The 27,681-nt window shown below is 42.8% G+C and overlaps 1 protein-coding gene across 1 annotated transcript in view; it reads right to left on the reverse strand.

Moving 5' to 3' along the window:
• The window catches only part of LOC127624121 (disks large-associated protein 2-like), a 115,984-nt gene that overhangs the window by 15,679 nt on the left and 72,624 nt on the right, over positions 1-27,681 (reverse strand). The window contains exons 5-7 of the mRNA XM_052098790.1: positions 18,229-18,288; positions 5,669-6,027; positions 247-332 (exon numbers count right to left, since the gene is read on the reverse strand). Coding sequence (XP_051954750.1) covers positions 247-332; positions 5,669-6,027; positions 18,229-18,288 — 505 coding nt within the window. The remainder of the gene's footprint in view (positions 1-246; positions 333-5,668; positions 6,028-18,228; positions 18,289-27,681) is intronic.

The raw sequence follows: 27,681 nt of genomic DNA on the forward strand, positions 1-27,681 counted from the left end.
TTGCAATCAACATTGTCACAAATTATGTCCATTGAGCTTAACTTGTATTGAACTTGGAATATGTGTTAACTAATGTTAACGTATACAACCTACCGTAAAGTCAAGTGTTACTATGTAAATAATTAAATAATGGACTATCAGGACCATGATTCTTTATATAGAAGTTGAGAATAACCTTGTTTAGTCCTGCACTAGATTTAACTATCCTTTCAACCAATCCTGTGTATAATAGCTCAGCAAACTTACCGTTTCTCATCCTCTACTTGGACACCCACGGACTGATACTGTGGTTGACCTTTACTATCTGTCTCAGAATCTGTGGCCGCTTCCACCTGAAGAATACAAGCAAGAGATTAAAAGAATCTAGATTGAGTGAAAAATGTATAACAGAGCATTTAAATCAGAGAACTGGTGCAGTAAAGAGATCTTGTACAGTAAGGCAAGGCAATACTTTGTATATGATACAATGTGCTATGAGATGGCATGAACAAATTAACACAGACCCAGATGAGAAACAGTTTTGAGGCAACATACAAGCCTTCCTCAAAGATAAGTCATTTCATACATGCCTTCCAATTCAGAGCAACTTATAGTGCACTTACTACGGAGAGTGTTAAATTTAGCAAAATAAGTCATTCAAGCCTTGGATTTGCATTTGAGTGTTTATGATCCATTACTTTATCAATGCAGCCAAAGCAGTGTGCTTTGGCTGGCTGTTGGGTGAAGGGCCAGACCCTCGGCGAGAGGTAGCATCATTAATCTTTTTGTTCAGGGTCAATCTGCAATCTCATCTTCTCTGCCACAGAATCTGGCTATATGAGGAGGCTTTGTGTGCACTTTTTGGGTGGGTGACTCACTGTCTGAATGCTGCTGGCTATTTTTGGATTTCAAGTGAGACACGAAGGCATTGGCAATAAGGTAATGACCACCTGAAGGTATTTATATGAAAATATCCCAAAATCAGAGTTCAAATTCGAGGATTCTGGACCCCCACAAGAGTCCCCATAATGCAGGGGAGTCTAGCTCGCCGACTGCTCTGATGTGGCCTACAAGAGATTTTAGGAATAGAACAGGATTTGACCTGCTGTTGATAAATTATATGAAATTCATATTCTTGACAGTTGATGTCACTATCACGCACAGCCACACTTCGCATGCATTGTCTCCACTACTGCGCTCTCTTTGCAGTCACCACCAGCTTTGTCCACTGGCAGAGTTAAACAGGAGTTTGGAATACTCCATATATCCATGGATGAAGCACCATGCAAAAATAATTATGCATTTGTTAAAGGACTGGTATCAGGTAAATTGGTTTCAGAGCAAAGATGGTTAACTCATGTACTTTTTCTCGTTAAAATGTCCCGATAGCACCCATCATACAAATAAGTAGAGCTGTCATTGTGCAGCACATGTAGCCACAGTTTATTGAGTTTGCATAGAGATGTAGATTGTAGTGCTGGGAAGCTTAATCAAATGTAATGGATTAGTTAGTTTTTATTGAGCACATAATTTTGATTAAATATCATATTTGAGACGCAATTATCAACAGAATAGAACCTACAATTGCAATACCAATAAAAAAAAGTTATTCCTTGGAAAAAAAAAAAGAGTAATTCCTCGTTTCACTGCATAACAATCTGATTCTGATTATTGTTATCGGTCACGCCCAACACTGCTCAGTAGCAGCTCTAGATGTGCACCACAGTGACTGAATGGATGTCAAAAAGATACAAGTGTGAATAAGTGAGTATATTAGTTCATATAAGTCACATCACTGTTCATCATTGTTCTCTGTAAGTGAAATTGCGTATTCTTTATTAACATGTAGTGCCTGCACAAGCATACTATAGAGTGCCAAGTGTGATTAATAATATTAAGCACACAATACTGTATATACTGTAGATGATGTATAGTTGCAATCTAGCTTTTTTTAAATTATTACAGCAATGTGGCCTTTAAACACCTTATTTATTCTTCTGCATTTGGCCCCCAATAGAAAAGGTTTTGACACCCCTGCCATAAGGGACCTTCTGTTAGAAAACAAATAACTCGGAGGGTCTTTTTCATTGAAAAAAGAAAAAAGCATTTAATCTGTGAAATAACATTTATTTTTCATCAGAAAGTTGTAAACACGGCCAATACACGTGAGCTACTAAAATAATCTCTTTATTTAGAATTATTTAGTTATTGATGATAAAAAGAATTAACCCAAAAATGTAAATTCTGTCATTATTCACTGTGACACGGCGGAGGGCGGGGCCGGCTTGTGATTATACACACCAGTCCCTTATCAGGCTAATTAAGCCTCCAAGAGGGATAAAGGCCGGTTCTCACCTCCTCCTTTCCATTGAACTGATTTACATTCACTTACTCTGATGCCATCCCAGATGTGTATAACTGTCTTTCTTCAGCAAAACACAAATTAAGATTTTTAGAAAAATGTTGAAGCTCTGTTGGTCCTTATAATGCAAGTAAACAGGTGCCATCAGGCTGCTGGCTATTTGATGATCCAAAAGGCATATTTACACAGCATAAAAGTAATTCACACGACACCAATCGATCAATTAATTAGTGGTATTGGTGTAGTGGTCTAACCACATAACTGGTAAACTGGTAATCAAAAGGTCACTGGTTCAATCCCCACAGCCAACACCATTGTGTCCTTGAGCAAGGCACTTAACTCCAGGTTGCTCTGGGGGGATTGTCCCTGTAATAAAAAAGGCTCTGTAAGTCGCTTTGGATAAAAGCGTCTGCCAAATGCATAAATCTAAATGTAAATGTAAAAATAAAACACTTCCTGCCTGCAGTCGACACAGGACATGTGTGCCAGTGTCTCTCTCTCTCCACCTCTGCTGTTCTATTCCTCTTTAAAGCTCTCTCCAGCATTTCTGCAATGAAATAGAGCTGTTATTTATCTCAGGTGTGAACCATTACTGTCTCTCTCTCTCTCTCTCTCTCTCTCTCTCTCTCTCTCTCTCTCTCTCTCTCTCTCATCTCAAACTGGATTGGCTTCCCTTAAACTTAACCTTCCCCTAAATCTTGACAGCTATTGAATCACTGTATACATTGGTTTTCATTTTATTGGTTACAATTTATTTAGCACATCCCTAAATCTTGATAGGTATTGGGCCACTGCATGCAATGGCTGTAATTTTATTGATTAAACTTAAAATGTATCCCACCACAATCAGCATTTAGCTTATGCCTCTTATTACAGGCCTTTAATCAATGTTGACACAATATAAATGCTGAGACAATAATTGGGTTGAAATATATGTATTAAAAAGAAAACATGAAATATACAAATACACTGTACTGGTCCAGATACAACTCTTTTCATGCAGTGTAGGCTGGTGTAAGAAACAAATATAAAAGATATTCGAAAAGCTTTTAAATTTAAATCGTTGCTTCTGGCCAGCGCTGTATTGCTGTTTAAAATGACCTAACTCAGGCCTGAATGTGCCATAGCGTTTATGTCACTGATGCATCGACTGCTGGCAGGAAGTAATTATTACAGTTAATTAAGTTTTTATTATCGATTTGTTTCTTACACCAACCTATCGATTTGCTTCAGGAGACAATAATTGATTGACTGTAGTCATGTGGATTACATTTATGGTGCCTAAATATGCCTTTTGGACCGTCAAATGTGGCACCTGTTTACTTCGATTACATTATAAGGACCTACAGAGCTGCAACATTTTTCTAAAAAAATGTATTAATGTTCTGCTAAAGAAACACAGTCATGCACATCTGGGAAGGCACCAGGGTAAGTGAATAATGAGAGATTTTTCATTTTTGTGTGAACTATTCCTTTCAATTAAAGTGAAGACTTCAATGAGTAAGGGCGCATAAGCTTTTAACTGTGTATCAGGTAGAGGGTTGAAACAAATAGTTCTTTTGAGGATGAACTCACTAGATTTGCTAAATTAGTGAAGTTAGATCTTTTGTTTAAAGGCACTTAGTTGTTATCCACAAGCAGAGCTGTATATTCTGCTTTGTTTTCTTAGCTATGTTTTTGAAATAGTCTGCAGATATTTTCTGTATTGCACTGTTTCATGGTACATTGTGGTATAATCTATGTCAAATAAACCTGGCTGCCCCTATACAGTTCGTAGGAACAACTGTGATTGAACGCTTAACTTGTCGATCAGATGGCTTTTCTTGTCTAAATAGGCAGTTCTTGGACAGAAAATGCGGCAGTATGTAAAAATGGTACATGAGAACATTGTAACTAAATTTAGAAGCTGTGAGTTTTTAATATGTTTTAATCGTTCTTTTTAAGGCGTTCAATCTATTCAAATTTGTAATCAAATGAATTACATGACATGCAGATTATTAATCATTTTACTATTATTACTATTATTATTATTATTATTGTTATTATTATTATTATTATTTACTATCGCATCTCAATATTTGCTGAGCAAGGCCCGAAAATAAAATAAATAAATCTAAATAAATCTAATTCAAATAATTATAACATAATATAAATAAAATAAATACAATAATTTAGATTGATATATATTTCATTACTGAGAAAGATGAGTAAAGCATTGAACGGATAAAAAAAATTGGCTTTAGAAGTAATACACTGCTTTATTTATTTTGTTTTATTCCCATATCATTAAACACAACCCTACAGTCAGCAGCAATCCATTTTCTAATTGAGTTCATCAATCTATCCTGTTCTCGTGGTTCTTCTTGCATTCGGTCTGCACAATTTATGATTGTTGACAATGTACATCATTCAGACAAAAGTTTAGATTAGTTTTTAGTTTTTAGTTTTTCAAACTTTGAAAATCGTATCTCGACATCCCTACATTCTGTTGTATTTCATCCAGCTGTCAAGAACACATCCTGGGTGCTCCTCATTTCTGAAATTGTGCGTCCTCGTTTTCTTGTCTTAATTCTTTTCAGAGATCATTTTTGTGCAACTGTATTACCATGGCACGCTCCATGTTATGTGATTGAAACGTTATCTATTAATATATTCATAATAAATCCAAATAATTCAAGATGCACTGTTGAAATATGTGCCAATAATGGTTTATTTAAACTGCAAAGGTGAAGCATCAATTAAAAATGTTGAGTCAGATCTAAAGGGGGAGGAGAATTTATGCATGCATCAGATGATTTGACCAAAAAGTCTTCTACATAGGAAGCTCCTGTGTTTCCTCGCTCAAGCATCCTCAGTAAGGTTCTTTCGTCCTCAGTCTTTGCCTCCTCGTGGTGCATTTAGAGAATTGATATGTCCTTCGTGATGGAAGACTTCTCTTTCTGTGGCTGTTCTTTTTATGAGGTTTGTTGAGGCAAGCAGACTGCCCCATGCTGACGCAGCTTGTAAAAACACGAAATTTACTTCATGAAGGAACATACTTTCTTTTATTACGGAATTTACATACGGGTCATTAGGCAAGATTAATCATTTTTTGCTTTTAGATTTTTCATAATTTATAAATATAATATATTATTATAATTTTTACAATAACATAACTAATCACACTAAATAAATGGGTTAAATTGACAGCCCTAGTTTTAGTATGTAATATTAGTTGAGAAGGGTTGATGTTAATGAAAGACAAATTTATTTAATGATTTTGACATGTGTTAAAAAAGAAGAGGGGGACCGCTAAGAGCTCTGACACAATTCAAAAAGAGCGTTCACCTGTATACCGATGGAAGAGCGTGGAGTCTTGAGATATTCCTCTGCTTTGGACACCAGAATGGCCTTATCACACGTCTGCACAGAGCTATAGCTCCCTGTGGATGTGAGTCGCTTGGACCCAGAAGTCTCCATTGCTTGAGTCACAGCCTTAGCACTGTCTAGGTTGTCAGGGGAGTTGTAAAGAACCCGGCCAAGGCTGTCCGGTGCCCCAGTCCCTACGCGCGACAGACGGCCCTCTTGGTAAGCATCCTGCATTGACTCTGTGCTGCTCTGTGCTGTTACAGAAATCAGAGGCTTAGTGGTGGATTGAGGTGGAACAGGTGGCGGAGTCTTCTTATATCCAGGTGTGTATGTCACTGCTGCTATAAAGGAACAGATGAATGATAAGTTAGATTAAAGGGAAAGTTAGCATTTTCAGGAGCAGATGTGACAGGCACAGAGAAATTAGTCTACATATTTTAGAGATGTAGAGAGAGAATTTACAGTAATTTTAATAAAACTTCAGCATACTTCTGCCAAGATAAATCCTTTAAAATGCAAAATGTTTCAAGAAATTCTGCATAGTGAAAAAGTTGTTGGAAAATCATATTCAAATAATTATATAATTATTATTATATAATTTATATAATAAAGCTGCATTTTAGCAGTAGATACTGTTTATTACAAGTAATGTTTGAGATAAAGGTTCTACTTGATCTTTGTTTAGGTACTTTAAGCAATATGAAATGTTTTCTACGTTCATTGTTTTAGAAAATCTCTCTTGTTCAGTTACAGTTTGGAGACTTGTGGCCCCACGCTGATCCACCTTGACACTTTTAAGGAAATTATGCCTTGAAAGAATCAATCATCCCTCAAATATGATATATCCTTTATACATTTTAAAAAGCAGTTTTTTTTAGAAGCACCTTGAAAGGATATCAAAACACCTGTTTCTGTTTGATTCTGGAGCACCTGTTGGATGCTTGTATTGCCTGTATATGAGTCCAAAACAATCATCTACATATCAATGTGCCAATAAAATATATGGGCTACAAATAGCGCACTGCTATAAAACTGCTGAATGATTCACAGACCAAAGATAAAAAAAGTGGGAGAGAGACATACTGGAGAGTAAAACAGCTCCAAAGATAAAATATGCAGTTGTATCAGTGAGCTGAAAACTCCCAAATCCTCGGAACAGTCTGAGGGTGCAGTCCCCAGTCCCCCTGGCTGACGCCCTGACACGAGAGCTGATCAACTCCGCTGTTCTGGCGACGAGGGACGTGCATTACATGTATCGATAAGAGATGCCTCTGGCACCAGACGAAAAGCTGGTGTCCAAAGCTCAGCATTGAACACAACTTTGCTCTCACCTGGTGATTAATGCATGCTACTACTGCTGTGTTGTCTGTCCAGATCAATAAGTGAAAGGCCTGCACGACTGACTGTTTGGACATGAAAGCCAAAAGTCAGCAGCTCTAGGCGATTGATGTGCCAAGTTAATTGTGCACCTGCCTAGGTGCCAAAGGCTGGATGACTGCAGCGAAGGGCTCTCCAGCCCGTATTGGAAGGGTCTGTGGTCACACCCTTGCGTCTGGCCAATTGGTAGAGTGCTAAACCCGTCTGACCGAAAGTAGTTGTTCTTTGAATAGCTGGCACGGCTAGACAGTGGCATGTCACTAGAAGAGGTTGGTGATCAAGTCAACTTGAATGATGTGGCACCCACGAGGGTGCAAAACCAGTGCTTCCTGCACTGCAGTGGGGCTTGACCGTGTTCAGCACCCAACTGGAAATGCCAAGAAGACCACATCATGCATCTGTGTAATGGGCCAGAAGACACAAGAGTTTGCTTCTGTTTACTGCAAGTTGAACGCAACTTGTTCTTGAAGAGTGAAAACACAGTTGCTCAGTGAAACAGTGGGGTTTGGAACTGAGCTCTTTAGTGGGTATGAATACCTCGAGAATTTTCAGCAAGGTATGGCAATTGTATTGGAACTTGACAATTTTTTAGCATGAGCAAACAACAACTCAAACAGAAACTCAAATCAAATCAAACTAAAGATGGCGCCGACCAGTGTTGTGGCTTGCCGTCGCTCCTCTATGCTTTTTAGTTTGTTTGTTTTTTTTGTCTTCTTAAATGTTTTATTTTGTCCATGCCAGTCTCTGTGGGTCTATGACCATACTACCCTGTTTCAGATTCGTTCGCATGTTGTGGACTTGTCGATAAGCAGTGCAAACAAGTGTCCCTTTTTCTATCATTCGCTGCCATCGTATTTATAGCGTTCTCCGGATGGATGTGCGTGCTGCAGGAAAAAGCGGCGCCGACGACGAGGGAGACGTGCAGGTGCTCACGTGAAGCAGATATTCTTGCGGAGGTCTTGTGCGGTTGTGCAGTTTGCTACAGTTGACGGCATCATGGATCGTGCTGCGGATCTGCGGGGTTGGCGATGTTCGCATTTGTTGCCAGTGTATCCGGATGGAGGTTCGTCAGAGCTGTGGTTTTATCAGGATGCAAAGTTTTCATCACATGTCAGAGGTGCAGAGTTGAGCAACTTGATTGATCTTAGGACAGTTAAGTCGGGCCTTACTACAGCGGCCCCCATGGTTGTACAGACTTTACAGATGTCGCTTGTAAATGCGCGCTCGATTTCAAACAAGACATTCATTTCAAATGATTTTATATTGCAGAATGTCTTGGACTTCCTATTTATTACAGAGACATGGCTAAATCGGGATGAGGGTAGTCCTTGTGAGGAAATTTGTCCACCTGATTATATGTTAATTAATACCCCGAGACTGATGGGTCGTGGTGGGGGTTTAGCTACTGTTTGTAAGCAGCAGTATAAATGTCACCGTTTATCGACTGCATGTTATTCGAGCTTTGAGGTTCAGTTATTAAGACTTGAGTTTTATAAGTCTGTTTTGGGAGTAGTTGTTTATCGACCTCCAAAGTACAGCCAAGTTTTTATTCAGGAATTTTCTGAGTTCTTATCTACTATTTTATTATTGTCTGATCATATTTTACTTGCTGGGGATTTTAACATTCATATTTGTTGCCCTGGGAAGCCTTTGGAGAAGGATTTTTCTGATTTGATGGACTCATTCAATTTTATACAACATGTTTTTGGTCCCACACATGAAAAAGGACATACTTTGGACCTTGTTGTTTCTTTAGGGCTGTCTATCTGTGATGATGTTGTTAATGATGCCTGTATTTCAGATCATTTGCCTGTTACTTTTAATGTAAATGTGCAAATTGAGAAGGTGGAGCATCAGCATTCTTATATGCGCTCTCGTACAATCGATCAGTCTACACCTAAGGCGTTTGGTGATATTTTTATCACTCTTTCTGATGTATCATGGTCTGAGTCTGTAGTTATTACGGCAGATCCAGATGAGTTACTTAGGGCTTTTAATTCTGTGTGTTCTGGAGTTTTAGACTCTGTTGCTCCGTATAAGATCAAGCATAGTAAGGTTAATCATCAGCCGTGGTTAAATGAACAAACTCGGGCTCTTAGACAGCAGTGTAGGCGAGCAGAACGGGCTTGGAAAAAGGATAAACTTATGATCTCGCAACAGATTTTACGTGATTTACGTATGGGATACCAGAAGGCTGTAAAGGACGCTAAATCAACATTTTTTTCTAAAATTATTTTACAGCATTCAAAATCACCTAAAATCTTGTTTCAATCTATTAATAGGTTTTTTAACTCAAATACTGTCTCAATACTACCATCTACTGAGTGTTGTGAGAAGTTTTTAAATGTTTTTTTAGATAAAATTAACACAATTAGATCCGGTTTTCATGACTGGAATGGTTTGACAGGAGACACTTTAAAAAATTTTAGCACGTTTGATAAATTTGATTTGGTCTCAATCAAGGATATTAGCCTTATTATTGGGAAGTTGAAATGCCCAGCTCCTAGTTGGGATGTTTTGCCTTTTGATTTGTTGGCTGAGACATCCGATTATACTGGGCCTTGTATTACTGCTATTGTTAATTGCAGTCTTTATACAGGCATTTTTCCGTTAAGTTTTAAGCAGGCGGTTATTCAGCCCCTTCTTAAAAAGCATACTCTTGACCTGTTGGATTTTAATAATTATCGGCCCATTTCAAAGCTGCCTTGTATTTCTAAAATTTTAGAAAAGGTAGTTTTATCTCAGTTAAGTTCTTTTTTGGCTAGAAACGAGGTGTTAGATGTCTTTCAGTCTGGTTTTCGGGCAGGACACAGTACTGAATCAGCTTTACTGCGAGTTTCTAATGATCTACTACTTATTGCAGATTCGGGCAATACTGGGGCGCTAATCATGTTGGATCTTAGTGCAGCTTTTGATTTAATTGATCATGATATTCTTATTAATCGTTTGGAACACGTTGTAGGGCTGAGAGGGACTGTTTTAAATTGGTTTTCCTCATATTTAAGGGGGCGTTCAATTTCTGTTAGGGTTGGGGATTTTTCCTCCGGGTCAGTTTCTCTGGATTGTGGAGTACCTCAAGGTTCAATTTTGGGACCTATTCTTTTTCTCTGTTTTTGCTGCCTCTTGGTCAAATATTCAGGAAATATGGTATATTTTATCACCTATATGCCGATGATATTCAGATTTATTTACCGATTGGAGCTGGAGGATCAAGCCCTAATTTATCCTTGGTTGCTTGTTTACAGGAGGTGACTAATTGGTTACAGCAAAACTGCTTACAGTTAAATGCCAGCAAGTCTGAAGTCATGGTGTTTGGGACCGAAGAAGGCTGACAGCGGTTTAACCGATTTTTTAGGTATATGGGAAACATATGTGCAGCCTAAAATAAGAAATCTAGGTGTAATTTTTGACTCTGCTCTTATGTTTGACTATCAGGTTAAAAATGTGATAAAAAATTGTTTTTATCAGTTAAGGACTATTGCTAAAATGAAATCTTTTTGTCTGTTCCTGATTTGGAGACAGTGATTCACGCATTTATCTCCACACGTTTGGACTACTGCAATTCTTTATATGTAGGAATTAGTCAATCTCTTATCTCAAGATTGCAGTTGGTTCAAAACGCTGCAGCGAGGCTGATTGCTGGTATTAAGAAGAGGGAGCATATTACTCCTGTTCTGAAAAGGCTTCATTGGCTCCGTGTGAAATATCGGATACAGTATAAGATTTTGTTATATGTTTATAAAGCTGTTCACGAATTGGCCCCGGAATATATCAAGGATTTGGTGCTAATGAACTCTAGTAGATCTCAAAGGTCTTTTAATTGTCTACTGCTCTTTGTTCCAAGAACTCGACTTAAAACTAAAGGAGATTGAGCTTTTTCAGTTGCTGGCCCTAGACTGTGGAATGCTCTTCCCCCTGATATTAGAACTGCACCGTCAGTTGATGTTTTTAAAATTCGTGTGAAAACGTATTTGTATTCTGTTTGTTTTAATTTTAATTCTTTGTCATTGCATATTGTATGTATGTTTTTTCTTGTTTTTGGATGTACAGCCCTTTGGTCTACGTTGTAGTTGAAGGGGCTATATAAATAAATGAGACTTAAGACTTGAGACTTGACTTGAAACACTGTCTGGGACAGCTTCTCGATCCGGGCAACCAGCGGCAGGAAGAACTAGGGAAACTCTACAGAGACTTGTTCCAGGCCTTCTTTGGAGATGGAGTGAACAGTTCAGTAGGCTCTGGTCCCTGCTTCACAATGCCAATGTCATCAAGAACGGTTGCCCTGCCCAGAAGTAGCATTGCTGCTGGAATGGGAGCCAGAAAGCACAATTTGTGTGTGTAAGCAATGGGTGCTGTGGCCTAACTGCCGGCTCCGTCTCCACTTTCAGGGGAGCTGGAGCTACTTGAGCATTGACTTTAGCAGGCCATTGCCCCGAGGAAGAGCACAAGCAAGTTGGTTGCGCAAACCACCTAGCCTCGGAAAGATTGCTTAAACATCCGTGACTACTTGGCTGCCTGGAACCACTCTGTGAAAGCCCCCATGGTGTCACTGAAGAGGCCCTGCTTTGACACCAAGGTATCGAGCAATGCAGTTATGTCTCTGCTGCAGTTGAGCCAAAGATGACGCTCCAAGGATGCCAGGCTACCCATAGACCTACCAACCTTCCGTCCTTCGGATGAGACGTTAAACCATGGTCCTAACTCTCTGTGGTCATTAAAAATCACAGGGCACATTTTGTAAAGAGTAGGGGTGTAACCCAAGTGTCCTGGCCAAATTCCCCCATTGACCCTTCTTAATCATGGCCTCCTAATAATCCAGATCCATTAATTGGCTCTATAACTCTACTCTGTGGTGGGCATACTGGCACACTATGGCTGCCGTCGCATCATCCAGGTGGATGCTGCACACTTGTCGTGGTTGTGGAGATTCCCCTGTTCACTGTGTAAAAGCGCTTTGAGTGTAGTGTCAGAAAAATGCAATTTAAATGTAATGTTCATTCATTCCTTCCTTCATTCATTCATTCATTCAATGAACTCTGCAGTATTATGCTAGGCCAGAGCACTAGATCAGTAAAATGGTCAGGTGTTGAGAAGAAACTGCTCATCAAGCCAATAACATTCTGGCTCACCAGGCATGGGCCATTTAAGACGGAGTATCTCGACCACCTGGGAGAGAAGCTCATTCAACTCAGTGTCAGAAATCTTAGCTTTGCCTTTCTCCGCCCTGCAGGAGGAAATGTAGGTGCAGATCATCACAGTCATATTCCACAGGCAAAAACACTGAACATAAAAACTGAGAGGTCCAGGAACCAAGAAAAGAGAACATATTACCCCAGTATTGATTACCCTACATTGGTTACCGATCCAATACAGAATCCAGTACAAAGTGTTCAGAGTACATCTCTGATTTAATAAGTTTGCATCAATCTTCAAGGTCTCTCCGCTCTGGTGATCAGCTGTGTCTGTCGGTTCCTCAATCTCACCTTAAAACTCAAGGTGATATAGCTTAGGCGGTGGCAGCCCCTAGACTTTGGAACAAGCTTCTGTTGGCCATGAAATTAGCTCCGTCTCTAGTGTCTTTCCAGGGGGGCTTAAAACCGTATATATTTTCCTTAGCTTTTAATTGATTGCATTAAAAATTTAACTATGCCAATTTCTCTTAAACTGTCTTTGTCAGTTGTGATTTAATTTTTTGTAACTTCATGTACAGCACTTTGGTACCCAGTGCTGTTTTTGAAAATGCGCAGTTTTATATAAATAAAACTGAGTTGAGAGGTACACGAGGCTTATGCACATCGACAATTACTCCTCCAAATCTTGCACTCCGCATCCATGTGCTCTACATCTCGGCCTCGCACGCCTCCCTCGTGTGGTGCCTAGGGAGCCACAGGAGCATGGTGGGTGGGGAAAGGGAACAGCATCACCCTTCAGAAAGAAGGCTAACCCAGAGCAAAGTGACTTGAGTTTCATATGTTTGCGTTCGCTGCCTCAGACAAACAATTAGACTCACTGAGCGCTGCCTCAGACAAACAAAACAGTGCTTGTGCCCTTCGTAAATTGGAGTACAACACTTGCGGGGTGGAAAACCATTTGTGAAATGCCATCTTAAAAAAGATGACATTAGACAAACTGCTCTTTAACGTGCCTGGTGTATAAAGTAAAATAAACTACAAATCAACAGAATATCAAATGTGCAAGTGATAAAGGATACTCTTGTTTGTCAGAGCACAACAGGGAAGTAGAAAATAATCCTCTCGCTGTTAAGAGGTTCAATATCGATGACAAAGCAGAGATTCGGACGTCCAGAGCAGGAAAGTTGTTATCGCGTCCCTGAAGAAGAAATATATGATGAAATGCTCTGGATTATATGCCTGAGATGACGCACACATTAGAGGCGGAGTGCCAACACCCTCTGCCAATTAACTGTAGTGATTGTAAAGGGCTTCGGAGATCATCACTCCTGAGAGGAGCTCCCCATAGCATCAGCAACTAACACAGTGTAAAAGTGACAGACTTGAAAGGAAACTCCCAGAGCAATTACTCATCTCTGCAAACTCTCAGTAAAGAAATCTGGAAGATCATTTAACTAGGTCATTTTCAAAAAATGTCAACATTTTCAATTCAGGTCAGTGCAGTTTTCACCCATAAAAGCAGTGGATAAAAACGTTTTAACATCTTGACATTATTTTTGATCATTAACGACAAGTTAATTGTTGTTGTTTGTGTAATTATTTAATTCTGTTTAACTAATTAAATAAGAGTTGACCAGTGACTATTGACAAGTAATGATAAAATTAGTCACAAAGATGGTGTCAATAGCATCACAAAACACTAGGGCTGCAATGGTACATGTATCCACTCTGAACCGAACAGATACAGGGCCTTTGGTGTGGTACATGCAGTCACACAAATTATTTCATATCATAGCATGTGTGAATCCAATATTAAAACAACATATAATGAACAACACAAACCACATAGAACTAAAATGAAAAAAGATTGTGGAGCAACACAGGACCGCACAGTCAAAACTGAGTTGACAAAACAGATCAAATCACAGTACACTAGAAACTGTGGATCAGATAAATGCATGTGAAGTTTATCCTGACCAATTCTTTTTACAACTGTGATGGAACTAAATAAAATATAAATATGTCAGACTTAAATATGCCAGAGATTGTAGACCCACTGCCGTCTCTAAAATCTGTTGTCTACAGTAATACTGGGCAAACGAGTAGTGAACAGGATGAAGACGGTGTGTTGAATCTGTTTCACCGAAGTTGGTATGTCTTATGAAGCACATCTAACATAATGACTCATTTGTGGCAACATTATCCACATGTGTCTCTTGAGCTTAGGGAGCCTGTACAAGTTAGTCTCACCACTGCGTTCAAGCAGCCTCTCGCTGCAAGCTCAGACAAAGCTTAACCAATAGCGAACACCATAGGAGTATTTATTGTTGCAGATATGCAACCATACTCAGCCATTGAGAACACAGATTTTAAGCATCCGCTTAACATGTTTGAGCCTCGTAATAAAGTTCCTACAAGAACACATTTCAGCAATTCTGTAGTGCGTTCTATATAAACAAGCATGCACTGTAATTGTACAGCAGGGGACATTGTCAATGCTTACTGATCCACCCTCTCCTCTCCATAATGTGGATATTCTGATCTTGCCAAAAAAATAAAACAATATTTAAAAAATTTGTGGTGAGCTAAAAGGCAAAAGACACAAATCTGCACTGATATTGTCTTAATTGAGTTACATTATTTTAATTGCACTTTTAATTTTCTTGTGATATATGATTTTATACAATGTGTATATAAGAGGCTCTTAAGTTTTGTATTGTAATTTCGTTGAAGAAATATGCATAGTGCAATCATGTATAAATGAGCTTTCACAAAAAGAATTGTTGCCCATCAGCAACTGTGCTTTCAAAACAAATAATTAAAAGAAAGATTCTTTGTATTCCCTGCTGTACCAAAACCGCAACGAACAGTGAACCAAAACTGAGGTACTTACCGAGCTGTGAATTCCGTGTACCATTGCAGCCCTACAAAACACACACTACTGATCTGACTAAAATCAATAAATCACACTATAATTTTTTTTTTTCAATAAAAATCTTTCACATGACCATTAAACAATGTAAAACCAATGACATATTCAAATGAATCATGTGAAAAAATTACAGTTAAAATGTTACATTTTAATAACTTATTAAACAGGTTGAAAAATCCCTAAATGCACATTTGAGAAGCCTCTTCTTCCTCTGAACATTGACCTTGAAAAAAACAAGTTCCCCTTCTGTCACTCACTCGACGTTGTTTCGATGTAGTGACACTAGGGGGTTGCTCTTGAGAGCCCCGAACACCTCCAATTCTTTGAGAAAATGCCAATGAGAATTGGCGAGTGGAATTTGCATGCCACTCCCCCGGACATATGGGTATAAAAGGAGCTGAAATGCAATTCCATTCAGATTTTTTCTTCGGAGCCGAGCGGTTGTACTATCAGCGAGCTGAATACAACTGCTGTTCTATTCAGCGTATACTGTTGGATATACAGCGCATTTCCAATAGCTTCCTCTCCTTCTGCACGTTAAGTGTGTACATTCCTACTAAAGAGTATATTTTCTCTATTAGAGCACACACATTTGTGGATGGTTCATGTTCTCATTGCGAGAATATAGCCATGGCAACGTTGCGGTCACGGCTTTCATTCTTCCGAAAGCCACTATAGCCGCTCACAGACGCTGATGACTCGACTGGGCTGCCACCTTCGGGTCTGCCCGCCCAGTCTGAAGCTGATGCAGAGCTGACAACCATGCTTGCCTGGGCCGCCACGAGCATCTGGTTGGACTGGAACCCTCCCCTGGGCAGTCGCTTGATAATTGGTTCCTCGGTTCGGGGCGTCGCTCACGGCCACGGCCCCCCAGTCCCTTTCTTCACGGAGGTGCACGACGAAATGATGAGGTCGTGGAGGGCACCTTTTGCAGCCCAAAACAGACTTCCGTGTTCGTCCGCTCTTACTACCCTCGACGGCGGGGTGGTCCGCGGGTACACGGAGGTCCCTCAGGTGGATAAGGCGGATGCACCTGTGCCCGCAAAATGCCGCCACCTGGCAGGATCGACCGGCGCTCCCCTCCAGAGCATGTAGAAGTATGTGGTGTATGTATGTTTGGTTTCAGGCGACCAAAGCCTACAGTGCTGCTGGACAGGCCACCTGCACGTGGGTAGACCTGATCCTGATGTGCTGCAGGAGCTGTGCTGCAGGAGCTGTGCTGCAGGAGCTGTGCTCAGTGACTGACCTCGCCCTCCGGGTGACGACAGTCACAGCTAGAGCACTCGGTCAGGCAATGTACACCTTGGTGGTCCAGGAACGCCACTTGTGGCTGAATGAGGGGCGCTGAAAAAAGCCCGCTTTCTCAACATGCCCATCTCCCAGATTGGACTTTTCGGCAACACCATTGAGGACTTCACCCAGCTCAAGATCCCGCACCCCGTCTGCTAGCCGAGGGCATCCCCCTGTGGCGGCAAAAGCCCAGGCGGCTCCGCCTCAACCCGAGCCCAGTTCTCAGAAGTGTAGCGGTCCACCACCCCACCCCACCCCCGCCATCTCTTGGGCCGGCGCGAAGACCTGCAGGAGAGGCTGGAGGGGAGGCTGTCCCCCTTCACCTTGAAGGTATACGTAGCCGCACACCATGACACAGTGGATGGTAAGTCCCTAGGGAAACACGACCTGATCATCAGGTTCCTCAGAGGTGCCCGGAGGCTGAATCCCCTTCAGGGATCAGGTGGTGAACCTACAAGTGCTGCCCCGGGAGGAGGCAGACCCAGACCTATTATTACTGTGTCCGGTGCATGCTTTGCACACCTACTTGGTTCGCATGCAGTGCTTTAGATGCTCTGAGCAGCTCTTTGTCTGCTTTAGTGGACTGCGGAAAGGGAACGCTGCCTTTCCCATTGGATTGTGGACACCATTGCATTGGCCTACCAACCCAGGCCGTGCCCGCCCCTTTGCGGGTTCGAGCACACACAACTAGGAGTGTGGCGTACTCAAGGGCGCTAGACAATGGCACCTCTCTAGCAGACATTGGCAGAGCAGCGGGCTGGGCAACACTCAATACCGTCGCGAGATTTTACAATCTCCGGGTTGAGCCAGTTTCATCCCGTGTTCTTTCAGGTACGAACAGGTAGAGTTCGGTAATACGGAACAGCTGGGCGGGTGTATCGACTGTGTATAGCACCTTCCCTGAGGTGAAAACGTGTGTTTTTACTCCCAGTCGAGTTCATATACTGTGACATATATTCCCTGTATGCAGACCCACGTCTCCCTTGAGCAGAGCTCTCTCTCCCTCTCTCACTGTGTTTGTAGAGCCCCCCCCAATTCGTGGCGGGACCTACCACCGCGCCTCTTCCATGTGCAGCTGCTGAACTCATAGGTCGTATTGCTGTGTGTGTGTGTTTGTGTTTTGTGTCTTTTTGTTTCATTAAATATTACTTTGACCTTTCAGCCAGTTCCCGCCTCCTCCTTGCCCATTTGAACGGTTCTGAAACCTGGGAAGGAGGAGGGATGCATTGTCGTGGTGACCTCGCTACTGCCGTCCACCCAAAGGAGCAGCCGCAGCCATATGCCAGGGGATAGAGGAGTCGCTGCCAGCCGCCTGGACATAGAGGAACAACTGCCATCCGCGAGGGGAGGAGGGGCTCTCTGCCGGCCACCTGGAATGGTGGAGCCACTGCCAGGGGCGGAGGGACTCGCTACCGGCTGCCAGAATGTGGAGGGGTGTTCCATCCACCAGAGGTCAGAGGACTCGCTCCGGTCTGCCGGTGTAAATGTGTTTGATGTTTTTGCCTAAATGTGTTTTAAAACATGTGTTAAGTTGTGTTTTCTGAATTTTAATAGCAGCTTTAGTTGGTGATAAAACTTGAAGCGTGACTGTTTTATATACAACAGATGTTTGGTTTCCATTAAAAACAGCTATTCAGTACTTGTGGTGCATGATAAGATACAATTAAACAGCAGCACAGTGATTTAACAGTAGAAATTCTAAAAATGTAAAAAAGGACTGAATATGAGCTGTGTCAGCCCCTCTGACACCTAATTGGCACTGATAAGCACACTATGTGGTATGGCTTCACTAGAAATGGTGGTTTTACCTGGCGTGGTGGTTTCTGTTCGATCCACACTACGGGTAGTAGGGAGACGAAACTGGATCCCTGCAGATAACAATTAAGAGTCATTATTAGAAGCCAAATTAATCAGGTTGTGTTTAGGCACAGTCACTGTACCCTGCTTCCCAAAATTTCATATTCACTAAAATCAAAACATTTTTAACAGTGAATTGGATTGTATTCAACCTGACACCAGTGTTTCTTTTGCAAATTTTGCCTTTTACAAATTTCTTAAATAGTGGATTTTCTTTAAGCATTTTCTTATTCTTTTTTAAAGCCAATTGTTGAAAAAAATTAATTAAGCTGTAATCAGTGGTGTCAAACTGTTGAAAATGTACAGAGACACATACATTTAAAAGGTCACATGTATTCAAAATGACATACTGGCCCAGTACATTTATTTACTGTACGAATAGAGAATTGGTGGTGTTTGGCCACAAGACATTTAGGGTTGCACATTTTTAAAACACTTAATTTGAATGGTTTTCTCACCAGCATCTTTCATAGAACTCACAAGTCACATTCATCAGTCTCATCAGTTAAATTCCATTGCCTCCAATGGAAAATAAAAAGATACTCTAAATATCATCATATATCATCTATTAATTTTAGTTGTGTCATGCGCATGTGGTCATTTGCCAAATTAGAATGTAAGAAAACCATTCAGAACATACCGATATCCTTTAGTACACAATTATATTAATATATATATATATATATATATATATATATATATATATATATATATATATATATATATATATATATACATTTTTGAATAGACCTTTTACACCTGAAAAGTTATTAGTAGGTGCATAAGACATCAGCTATTATGAAAGAGAAAAACAATCCCCAACACAATACCATACCACAGCTTATACTACCATGTTTAATGTCTGACAAAGGTCGCATGACCAAAACAATTCTAATAAAATACTGACTGTTTTTGCAAGCTGTGGTAATGCGCTGGATACGTTCTTTCTCATTCATAAGATTACAAAAAAAAAAATTTAAACATGATACACTGATACTTAGAAATTACTAAAATTGTTAAAAAATAAAGGCCATGGAATGTGTTGGAAAAAACAATATAAAGTAGTATGCTTCAAAACAATTATTTGATTAACTAAATGCATGAATGATTTTGCAAAACCTTCCAAAAAAGATCACTTCTTCAAAAACAAAAAACAAAATGTAAATTACTCGAAAAGCTAAGTGATATATGGACAGTTGTGAACTTGACTGATGATTGTTATTTTTATTATAGAGACTATCATCTATATATCATCTGTCAGCTATAGGCATCTCCAGTACTGCTCATGATTGGTTCAAATCTTATCTGCAAGACAGGCAGCAGTTTGTCTCAGTACAGAATTACAAATCACATCTACATCTGTTTTAAGAGGGGTCCCTCAAGGGTCAGTGCTGGGCCACCTTCTTTTTGTAATTTATGTCCTTACATTTGACCAAATTATTTGGAAACATGGCCTTAGTTTTCATTGCTATGTAGATGACACTCAGATTTATGTCAGTTATAGGTCTTCAACACCATTCCCACCACCATCATTATCTACATGCCTCCACTTAAGACTCTGGTTGGATGCTAACTTATTGAAGCTCAATGCGGAGAAGACCGAGATTTTAATAATGGGCCCAAAATCATTGATATCATGCTGTTCAGACCTTACTTTGGAAGTTGATGGTACTGCTATTAAGCCCTGTCTCAACACGAATGATGCAAAAACACTCTTCCATGCGTTCATTTCCTCTAGATTGGATGACTGTAATTCACTCTTATTTGAGTTACCCACTAAGACCCAAAATAGCCTACAGTACATCCAAAATTCTACAGCTAGAGTTCTTTCTTCTAGTAAAAAGTCTGCACACATCACTCCCATTCTGGGACAGCTCCATTGGTTACCAATTACCTATCACATTCAATACATAATATTGGTAATAACTTTCATGGCTCTTCACAAACTTGCTCCTCAGTAGATATCTGATTTGCTTCACCCTTACACTCCTGCTCACACTCTAAGGTCTACTGGTGCAAACTTCCTATTTATCCCAAAGTTTAGGTTGTCTTCTATGGGAGACAGGTCATTTATAACTGTTGCTCCTCAACTTGGGAATGCTCTCCCACAACCCCTTCCGGAACGCACTACTCTCTCATCCTTTAAATAACTTCTTAATTTATATAAATATGTAGCAACGAAATGTCAAATAAAAAAACAATTATAAAATGTTGCAATGAAAAGTATTCCTCTTTTAAGCGTATGAGTGATGTATAAGTACACTTAAAACTTAAAATCTTAAAAACAAAGCCTAAATAATATTTATTCAGATTCACAATCAAACACATTTATGGCATTGATATCCGATTTCAGTTCCAGTGCCTTCATAACTGAAAAATTCACCATAGTGCCAGTTCATTCATTGAAGATCCAGTACGAGCATTTCTTGATCCTGGACGTTTCAACTGGGTCATCATTATCATGTGTGCATGGGCTCTCACAGGCAGGTGATATGCTCAGTAACTGCATGGTGACATGAATGGGGGTTTCAATGAAATGAGACACATGTACATCTAATCAATGTATTTAAAAGCAGATAATAATAATTTATTTTATTAATTTAGTGTAATCACTTAGAATGAATTGCGGCTGGTAAAAGCACTGGCTATTTACATGCTTTTTCTGCATTGGTTTATATGCAGGCAACTGCTCAAACGCTGTCACAAAACCTGTGCTGAATGCAATTTGCAAAGCGCAATTCCCATCTCGATGGCCGATTATGAGTGCTCTATAGCGTTAGGATGCAGCAGACCAATGTGATCTGCACATAATCACTGTGATTCAGACGCTTGAATCATCTATTTAACATGCCAAAAAAGTGCTTGACTACACAGCACATCTGGATATATGCCAGGTTATAATGCTCTTTTCCAACAGTTGATCATTATTTGATGAATTACTGTATGCCACGAAAAAAAAGTACATTACACAAACAGTTCTTTAAAATAAAATTTATTTAACTGACTGTTTCTGTCAGTCTCTCAGCGGTAATAGCGCAAGGAAACTTTTTCTGCAATTTTTGTGAATGAAGTGCAGTCTATAATGAGACCACTTTGCCTAGATAGGAGGCATGTTTGTGCAGAAAGGATTTTAATTTAAGATGCAAAGCTGTTTTGATGCTGAATGCACCTTCCTAAACTAGATTGCGGCTGGTTACTGAATAAGAAGCAGCTTTTTGCGCTGAAACACTATGGGCAAAGGTGGTTAACTATTAAAGGAATGTTCGGGGTTCAGAACAAGTTATTCTCAATCGACAGCATTTTTTACATAATGTTGATTACTACAAAAAATTGTTTTGAATCGTCCTTGTTTTAAAATACAAACAAACACAAATTTAGGTTACAGTGACGCACTTACAATGGAAGTGATTTGGTCCAAATTATGAAGGGTTAAAAGGCCAAAATGTGAAGCTTATAATTTTATAAAAGCACTTACATTAATTCATCTTTTAAAACTCATATATTACTGAGCTGTAAAGTTGAATATTTTTACAGTCGTTTGAGGGTTTGTTGTAGTTACATCGTCATGGCAATGAAAAATTGGCTTTAACTTTACACAGAAATGGTTAGTAAGTTATTTTATTACATTAAAATCATGTCTTGTGGCTATACTTTTGAAAATGTGAGTATTTAAACATTTAAAAATTGGCCCCCATTCACTTCCATTATAAGTGCCTCAGTATAACCCAGATATTTCTTTTTAAAGAAAATAAGGGGGAAGTCAAAATAGATTTTGTGGTAATCAATATTATGCCACAGGGATGTCAACTGAGCTTAACTTGTATTGAACCCGGAATATTCCTTTAAGTAATTTTGCGCCTTAGTATTTTTACTAAATATAAAATGTTCCTACTACCTGACATATATCACTGAAATGCATGTCCAAAGAAATAGCACAGATTGTCTCTGTGACAGGCCCTATATACATAAAAAATTGTTTTGGGGTAATCTCATTATTAGTATTCATAGAAATGTGTATGTAGTGTTGACATAAACCATTCTTATGTTTGGATAGCAGAGGTGGGAGCAAGTAACACATGTTCAAGTCACAAATCTCAAGTCTTAACCATCAAGTCTCGAGTTAAGTCTCAAGTGCAGTGCAGACAAATCAAGCAAGTCAAGTCAGTGACTCACCTCAAGCAAGTCAAGTCGAGTCCTGATGAGTTTCAAGTCAAGCCACATTTCTAAAATAAATAGAGGTTCATTTTTGAAAAAAATATATCTGAATATATGTAAAGAATATATATATATATATTTATATATTTATTAGTAAATTGCGTTAATGAACATGCACAGTATTTTTATCGTGGGCACTTAAAAATACTGTGAATACTTCTAGATACCTTATTATTAGAATTAACCAGTTAAAATGTACAACGCTGCGTGTATGCTGTGTAAAAAATGCAGACGGACTGAATGAAAATGCTAATTCACTCTCCAACAGTAGGTGGCGCTAATGCAGCAGAAATATAGCTGTTACCCTGGTAACGCGTACTCAAAGCAGCCCTGCGCTTATAAACAATACTTTACTAGGCATTATACGGCGGTAAGATGAAAAGAAAATGCCATAGAAACTTTTCTGAAGACAGTCAGTTAGTTCCCCTTCTGTCGCTCTCTCCATGTTGTGTCAGAGAAGTGACACTAGGGGTCTCTCTATTCACCTCTGAACTATGAAAAAAGGCCAATGAGAGTTGGCACCCAGTATTTGCATGTCCCGTCCCCGGACATACGGTTATTTAAGCGGCGCAAATACGGAAGTTCATTCGGAAAATTTCTTCGGAGCCGATGGTCGTGCATGCAGTCTGCTGCGAGTTACACACCAAGTTCCTGTTTAATCCTCTGATGCTCTGCATGCTGTTGGATCTGACGGCGCATAACAGCGGCTTTCTCATTCGTGCACGGCTGTGCATTCCTGCCCCTGGGCGCTTCGACAGCGCAGACAACTCGAAAGAGTTATTCTGAAAGAGTGAATTTCGCTCTAAAAGAGCAAAACACAGCGGCGTTGAACGTCCTTCTCAGGACGCGTCTTTTTAAAGACGATTTCCCGCCTCTGTGTAGTTTCTGGATGCGATGATTCTCCCCACCTCTGACGGCCATAAAAACTGCCTTGCATTCCTGGGTTGTGATCACACGCAGGCAGCGTTTTTATGAATGGTCTATGTTTTCAGTACGAGAACATAGCCATGACAGCGTTGCGATCTCTGCTTTCTCTTGTAGTGAGAGAGCCATTTCAGCCACCCCCCCGTGCCTCGCCTCATTCCTACGGGATTGAGGCAGGCGCCGCGGGCGATGGAGAACGATCTGGGGACAGTGACGGGCTCCGTTTCGCCGGGTGAACCCCCTCGAAACCCCCCGCCTCCCCTGCACGCTTGCTTGTTTCCGTCCGAGCTCGGGATGAGCATTCTCTCCAATGGGTTATGTTTTCAGTGTGAGAACATAACCGCGGCAGCGTTGCGATCTCTGCTTTCTCTTGTAATGAGAGAGAGCCATTTCAGCCAACCCCGCGCCTCGCCTCATTCCTACGGGATTGAGGCAGGCGCCGCGGGCGATGGAGAACGATCTGGGGAGAATAACGGGACGCTTACGCCGGATAAATCCCCTTGAAAACCCCCCGCCTCCCCGGCACGCTTGCCTGCTTCCCCCGTGCTCGGGATTAGTGCGGTCCGCTTAACAGCCTACCGTCCGGTCCCTCGAGCTGCATCGGAGAGCGTAACAGTGGCATCAGATGCGGATAACTCACCTGGGCCGCCACCTTCGGGTCTCCGCCCAGTCTGAGCCTGACGCAAGAAGGTCCGCTATGCTTCCCCGGACTTAATTGGTTCCGCGGGCATGTGCGCCGCTCACGGCCGCGTCCCCCCCCCGGATTCCTTCCCGGACGTGCATGACGAGCTGAGCAAGCCCAGCTTCCTTGCTCCTCCGCTCTCGCTACCCTCGGTGGTTCAGCGGTCCCAGACCGCTCCCCACCTGCATGCCATGGCCCCCTCCTGCAAGTCCACCGGGCCAGGGCACTTAAAAATCTGCACTTGGGTGGTCCTGTTCTTGACGTGCTGCAGGAACTGCACTCAAACAGGCGATGGCCACCCCGTGGTCCAGAAACGCAACGATGGACAGGCAGTACGGGAGGCAGACAAAGCACGCTTTCTCAAATGCCCCCGTCTCCCAGCTCCGTCCATTCGGCGACACCACTTGACGACTTCACCCACCAGTCCTCAGTGGTGAAGAAACAGACGAAGGCTAGTTTCAAGCAAAAAAAAGCATTCTGCCCTGCCGCAAACCTGCCGCCAGGGGCCATGCCCTGTCTGCTCGCCGAGGGCGTCCTCCTGCGGCTTTCAAGACAGAAAGAAAGTGGTGCTCCACCTCAACTAACAAGTGAGTGGGCCCAGCTCTCAGCCCCAGCGTTGAGCTCCCCGCAGAAGTTGGACGCCCATCGTCTCACGGACCCCCTTGAGGACCCAGAAGGCTCCCAGGCACTCCTGAGATGACAGACCCAGAGACCGAGACGTTAGCTCCGGAGCTGGTAAGACCACTCCGTTCCCCGGTGGAGGGCCGGGAGGAGAATTTTTTGTTAAATTCTTTAAGCTCTTTAGAGCTATTTCCTTGTTGTCTCTGGGGTCACCTGGCCCGCAAATGCCGTTCTCACGGCACTCTGCTTTCAGGCCTCAACAGTCCCGGCTCCATGGACGCGGTGTCCCCACCTTCAGCCCCACGACTGTTCACCGGTTCAGACGAGTCCAGAGGACGCTAGCATCAGACCTCCTCCTCAGTCACGAACCCGCCCCCTGCCGGATGCGCGGAGCAAGGTAAGTGCTTTGAGTTTATTCTCAGCACCAGAGCCTCGGGACGCCACATTGCCTCCCGACGCCGCGTTACCTGTTCCGCACCGCTGCGAAGCCCTCCAGGTACGTCCAAAAAACTCGTCCCCTTGGTGCCCCTAGCACGGAGTTTAGAGGTGTGGCTTTCACTGCCCATCCCGTCACGCTGGCTGCACCGGACCATTCGACTCGGTTACGCAATTCAGTTTGCCAGGTCTCCGCCCCCCTTCGTGGGCGTACATTTTTCCGCAGTACACGGCCAACATGCCCATTCCCTGCGCGAAGAAATCGCCTCCCTTCTATTAAAGGACGCGATAGAGCCTGTCCCTTCAACCGAAACGAAGAAGGGTCTCTATAGCCCTTACTTCGTTGTACCCAAGAAAGGCGGCGGCTTATGACCGATCTTGGACCTGCGAGTTTTCAATCGGACCTTGTCCAAACTCCCATTCAAAATGCTCACCCAGAAACAAATTCTATCTGGCGTCCGGCATCTAGATTGGTTCGCAGTGGTAGACCTGAAGGACGCGTACTTCCACGTCTCAATTCGCCCTCGACATCGACCCTTCCTACGGTTCGCGTTCGATGGCCAGGCATATCAGTACAAAGTCCTCCCCTTCGGCCTGTCAATGTCCCCTCGCGTATTCACGAAAGTCGCAGAGGCAACTCTTGCCCCGCTCCGAGAAGCCGGCATACGCATACTCAATTACCTCGATGACTGGCTCATACTGGCCCACTCCCGAGAGTTACTATGCGCACACAGAGACCAGGTGCTCAGCCACCTCAGCCGTTTGGGGCTTCAGGTCAACTGGGAAAAGAGCAAGCTCTCCCTGGTCCAGAGCATCTCTTTTCTCGGTCTGGAGTTAGACTCAGTCTCAATGACAGCACGTCTCTCCAATGAGCGTGCTCAGTCAGTGCTGAAATGCCTCACTTCCTTCAAGCCAGGCGCCGTGGTCCCGCTAAAACGTTTCCAACAGCTCCTGGGGCATATGGCATCCTCCGCGGCGGCTGCGCCGCTGGGGTTGATGCAAATGAGACCACTTTAGCACTGGCTCCGGACTCGAGTCCCGAGACGAGCATGGCGCCGTGGCACGCACAACGTAAAAGTTACCTCTGCCTGCCGCCAAACCTACAAACCCTGGACAGACCTCTGCTTTATAAGGGCAGGAGTACTCTTGCAGCAGGTGTCCCGATGCGTTCTGGTCACAACCGACGCCTCCAAATTGGGTTGGGGCACCGTGTGCAACGGGCGCGCAGCCGCAGGCCGGTGGAACCGAGGCCCGCTGCGCTGGCACATCAACTGCCTAGAGCTGCTGGCTGTTTTTCTGGCCCTGCAGAAGTTTCTCCCGTTAATTCAGAACAAACACCTCCTAGTCAGGACAGACAGCACCACGGTCGTAGCCTACATAAACCGCCAAGGCGGAGTACGCTCCCTCCACATGTCACAGCTCGCCCGTCGTCTCCTCCTTTGGAGTCAGCAGCGACTCAAGTCACTGCGCGCCACTCACATCCCCGGCAACCTCAATGTGATAGCGGACACGCTGTCAAGACAAAGCTTGCCTGGCGGAGAGTGGAGGCTCCACCCCCAGTCGGTCCAGCTGATTTGGGACCGGTTCGGCAAGGCTCAGGTAGACCTGTTTGCCACTGCCCGCTCTGGTATGCCCGGACAGAGGCTCCCCTCGGGGCAGACGTGTTGGCACACAGCTGGCCTGCGGGGCTGCGCAAGTACGCATTTCCCTCAGTGAGCCTTCTTGCACAGGTGCTATTCAAGGTCAGGGAGGACGAGGATCAAGTCATTCTGGTAGCCCCTTACTGGCCCACCCGGACTTGGTTTTCGGACCTCACGCTCCTCACGACAGCCACTCCCTGGCGAATTCCCCTGAGGAAGGACCTTCTTTCTCAGGGACGGGGCACGCTCTGGCACCCGCACCCAGACCTCTGGAACCTCCACGTCTGGCCCTTGGATGGGATGCGGAAGATCTAGCCGGCCTACCATCGACCGTCATAGATACAATCAATCAAGCCAGAGCCCCCTCTGCCAGGCATCTTTACGCTCTAAAGTGGAATCTGTTCGCGGACTGGTGTTCTTCCCGAGCCGAAGACCGCAGAAGTGCGCAGTTAGGTCAGTGCTCGTGTTTCTTCAGGAGAGGCTGGAGAAGAGGCTGTCCCCCTCCACCCTCAAGGTGTATGTCGCCGCTATCGCGGCCCACCACGACACGGTAGATGGCAAGTCTCTTGGTAAGCACGACTTAATCGTCAGGTTCCTAAAAGGTGCCCGGAGGGTAACTCCCTCCCGGCCTAACCTGTTCCCCTCCTGGGATCTCTCGGTCGTCCTTACGGGACTCCAGAGACCCCCCTTCGAGCCGCTTGACTCAGTTGGACTCAGGGCCCTCTCTCTCAAGACTGCCCTGCTGATCGCGCTCGCTTCCATCAAGAGGGTCGGGGACCTGCATGGGTTCTATGTTAGCGATGCTTGCCTGGAGTTCGGTCCGGCAGACACTTTCGTGATCCTAAGACCACGACCGGGCTACATGCCCAAGGTTCCTACCACACCCT

The sequence above is a fragment of the Xyrauchen texanus genome, chromosome 30 (assembly GCF_025860055.1).
Source record: "Xyrauchen texanus isolate HMW12.3.18 chromosome 30, RBS_HiC_50CHRs, whole genome shotgun sequence".
NCBI classification, from domain to species: domain Eukaryota; kingdom Metazoa; phylum Chordata; class Actinopteri; order Cypriniformes; family Catostomidae; genus Xyrauchen; species Xyrauchen texanus.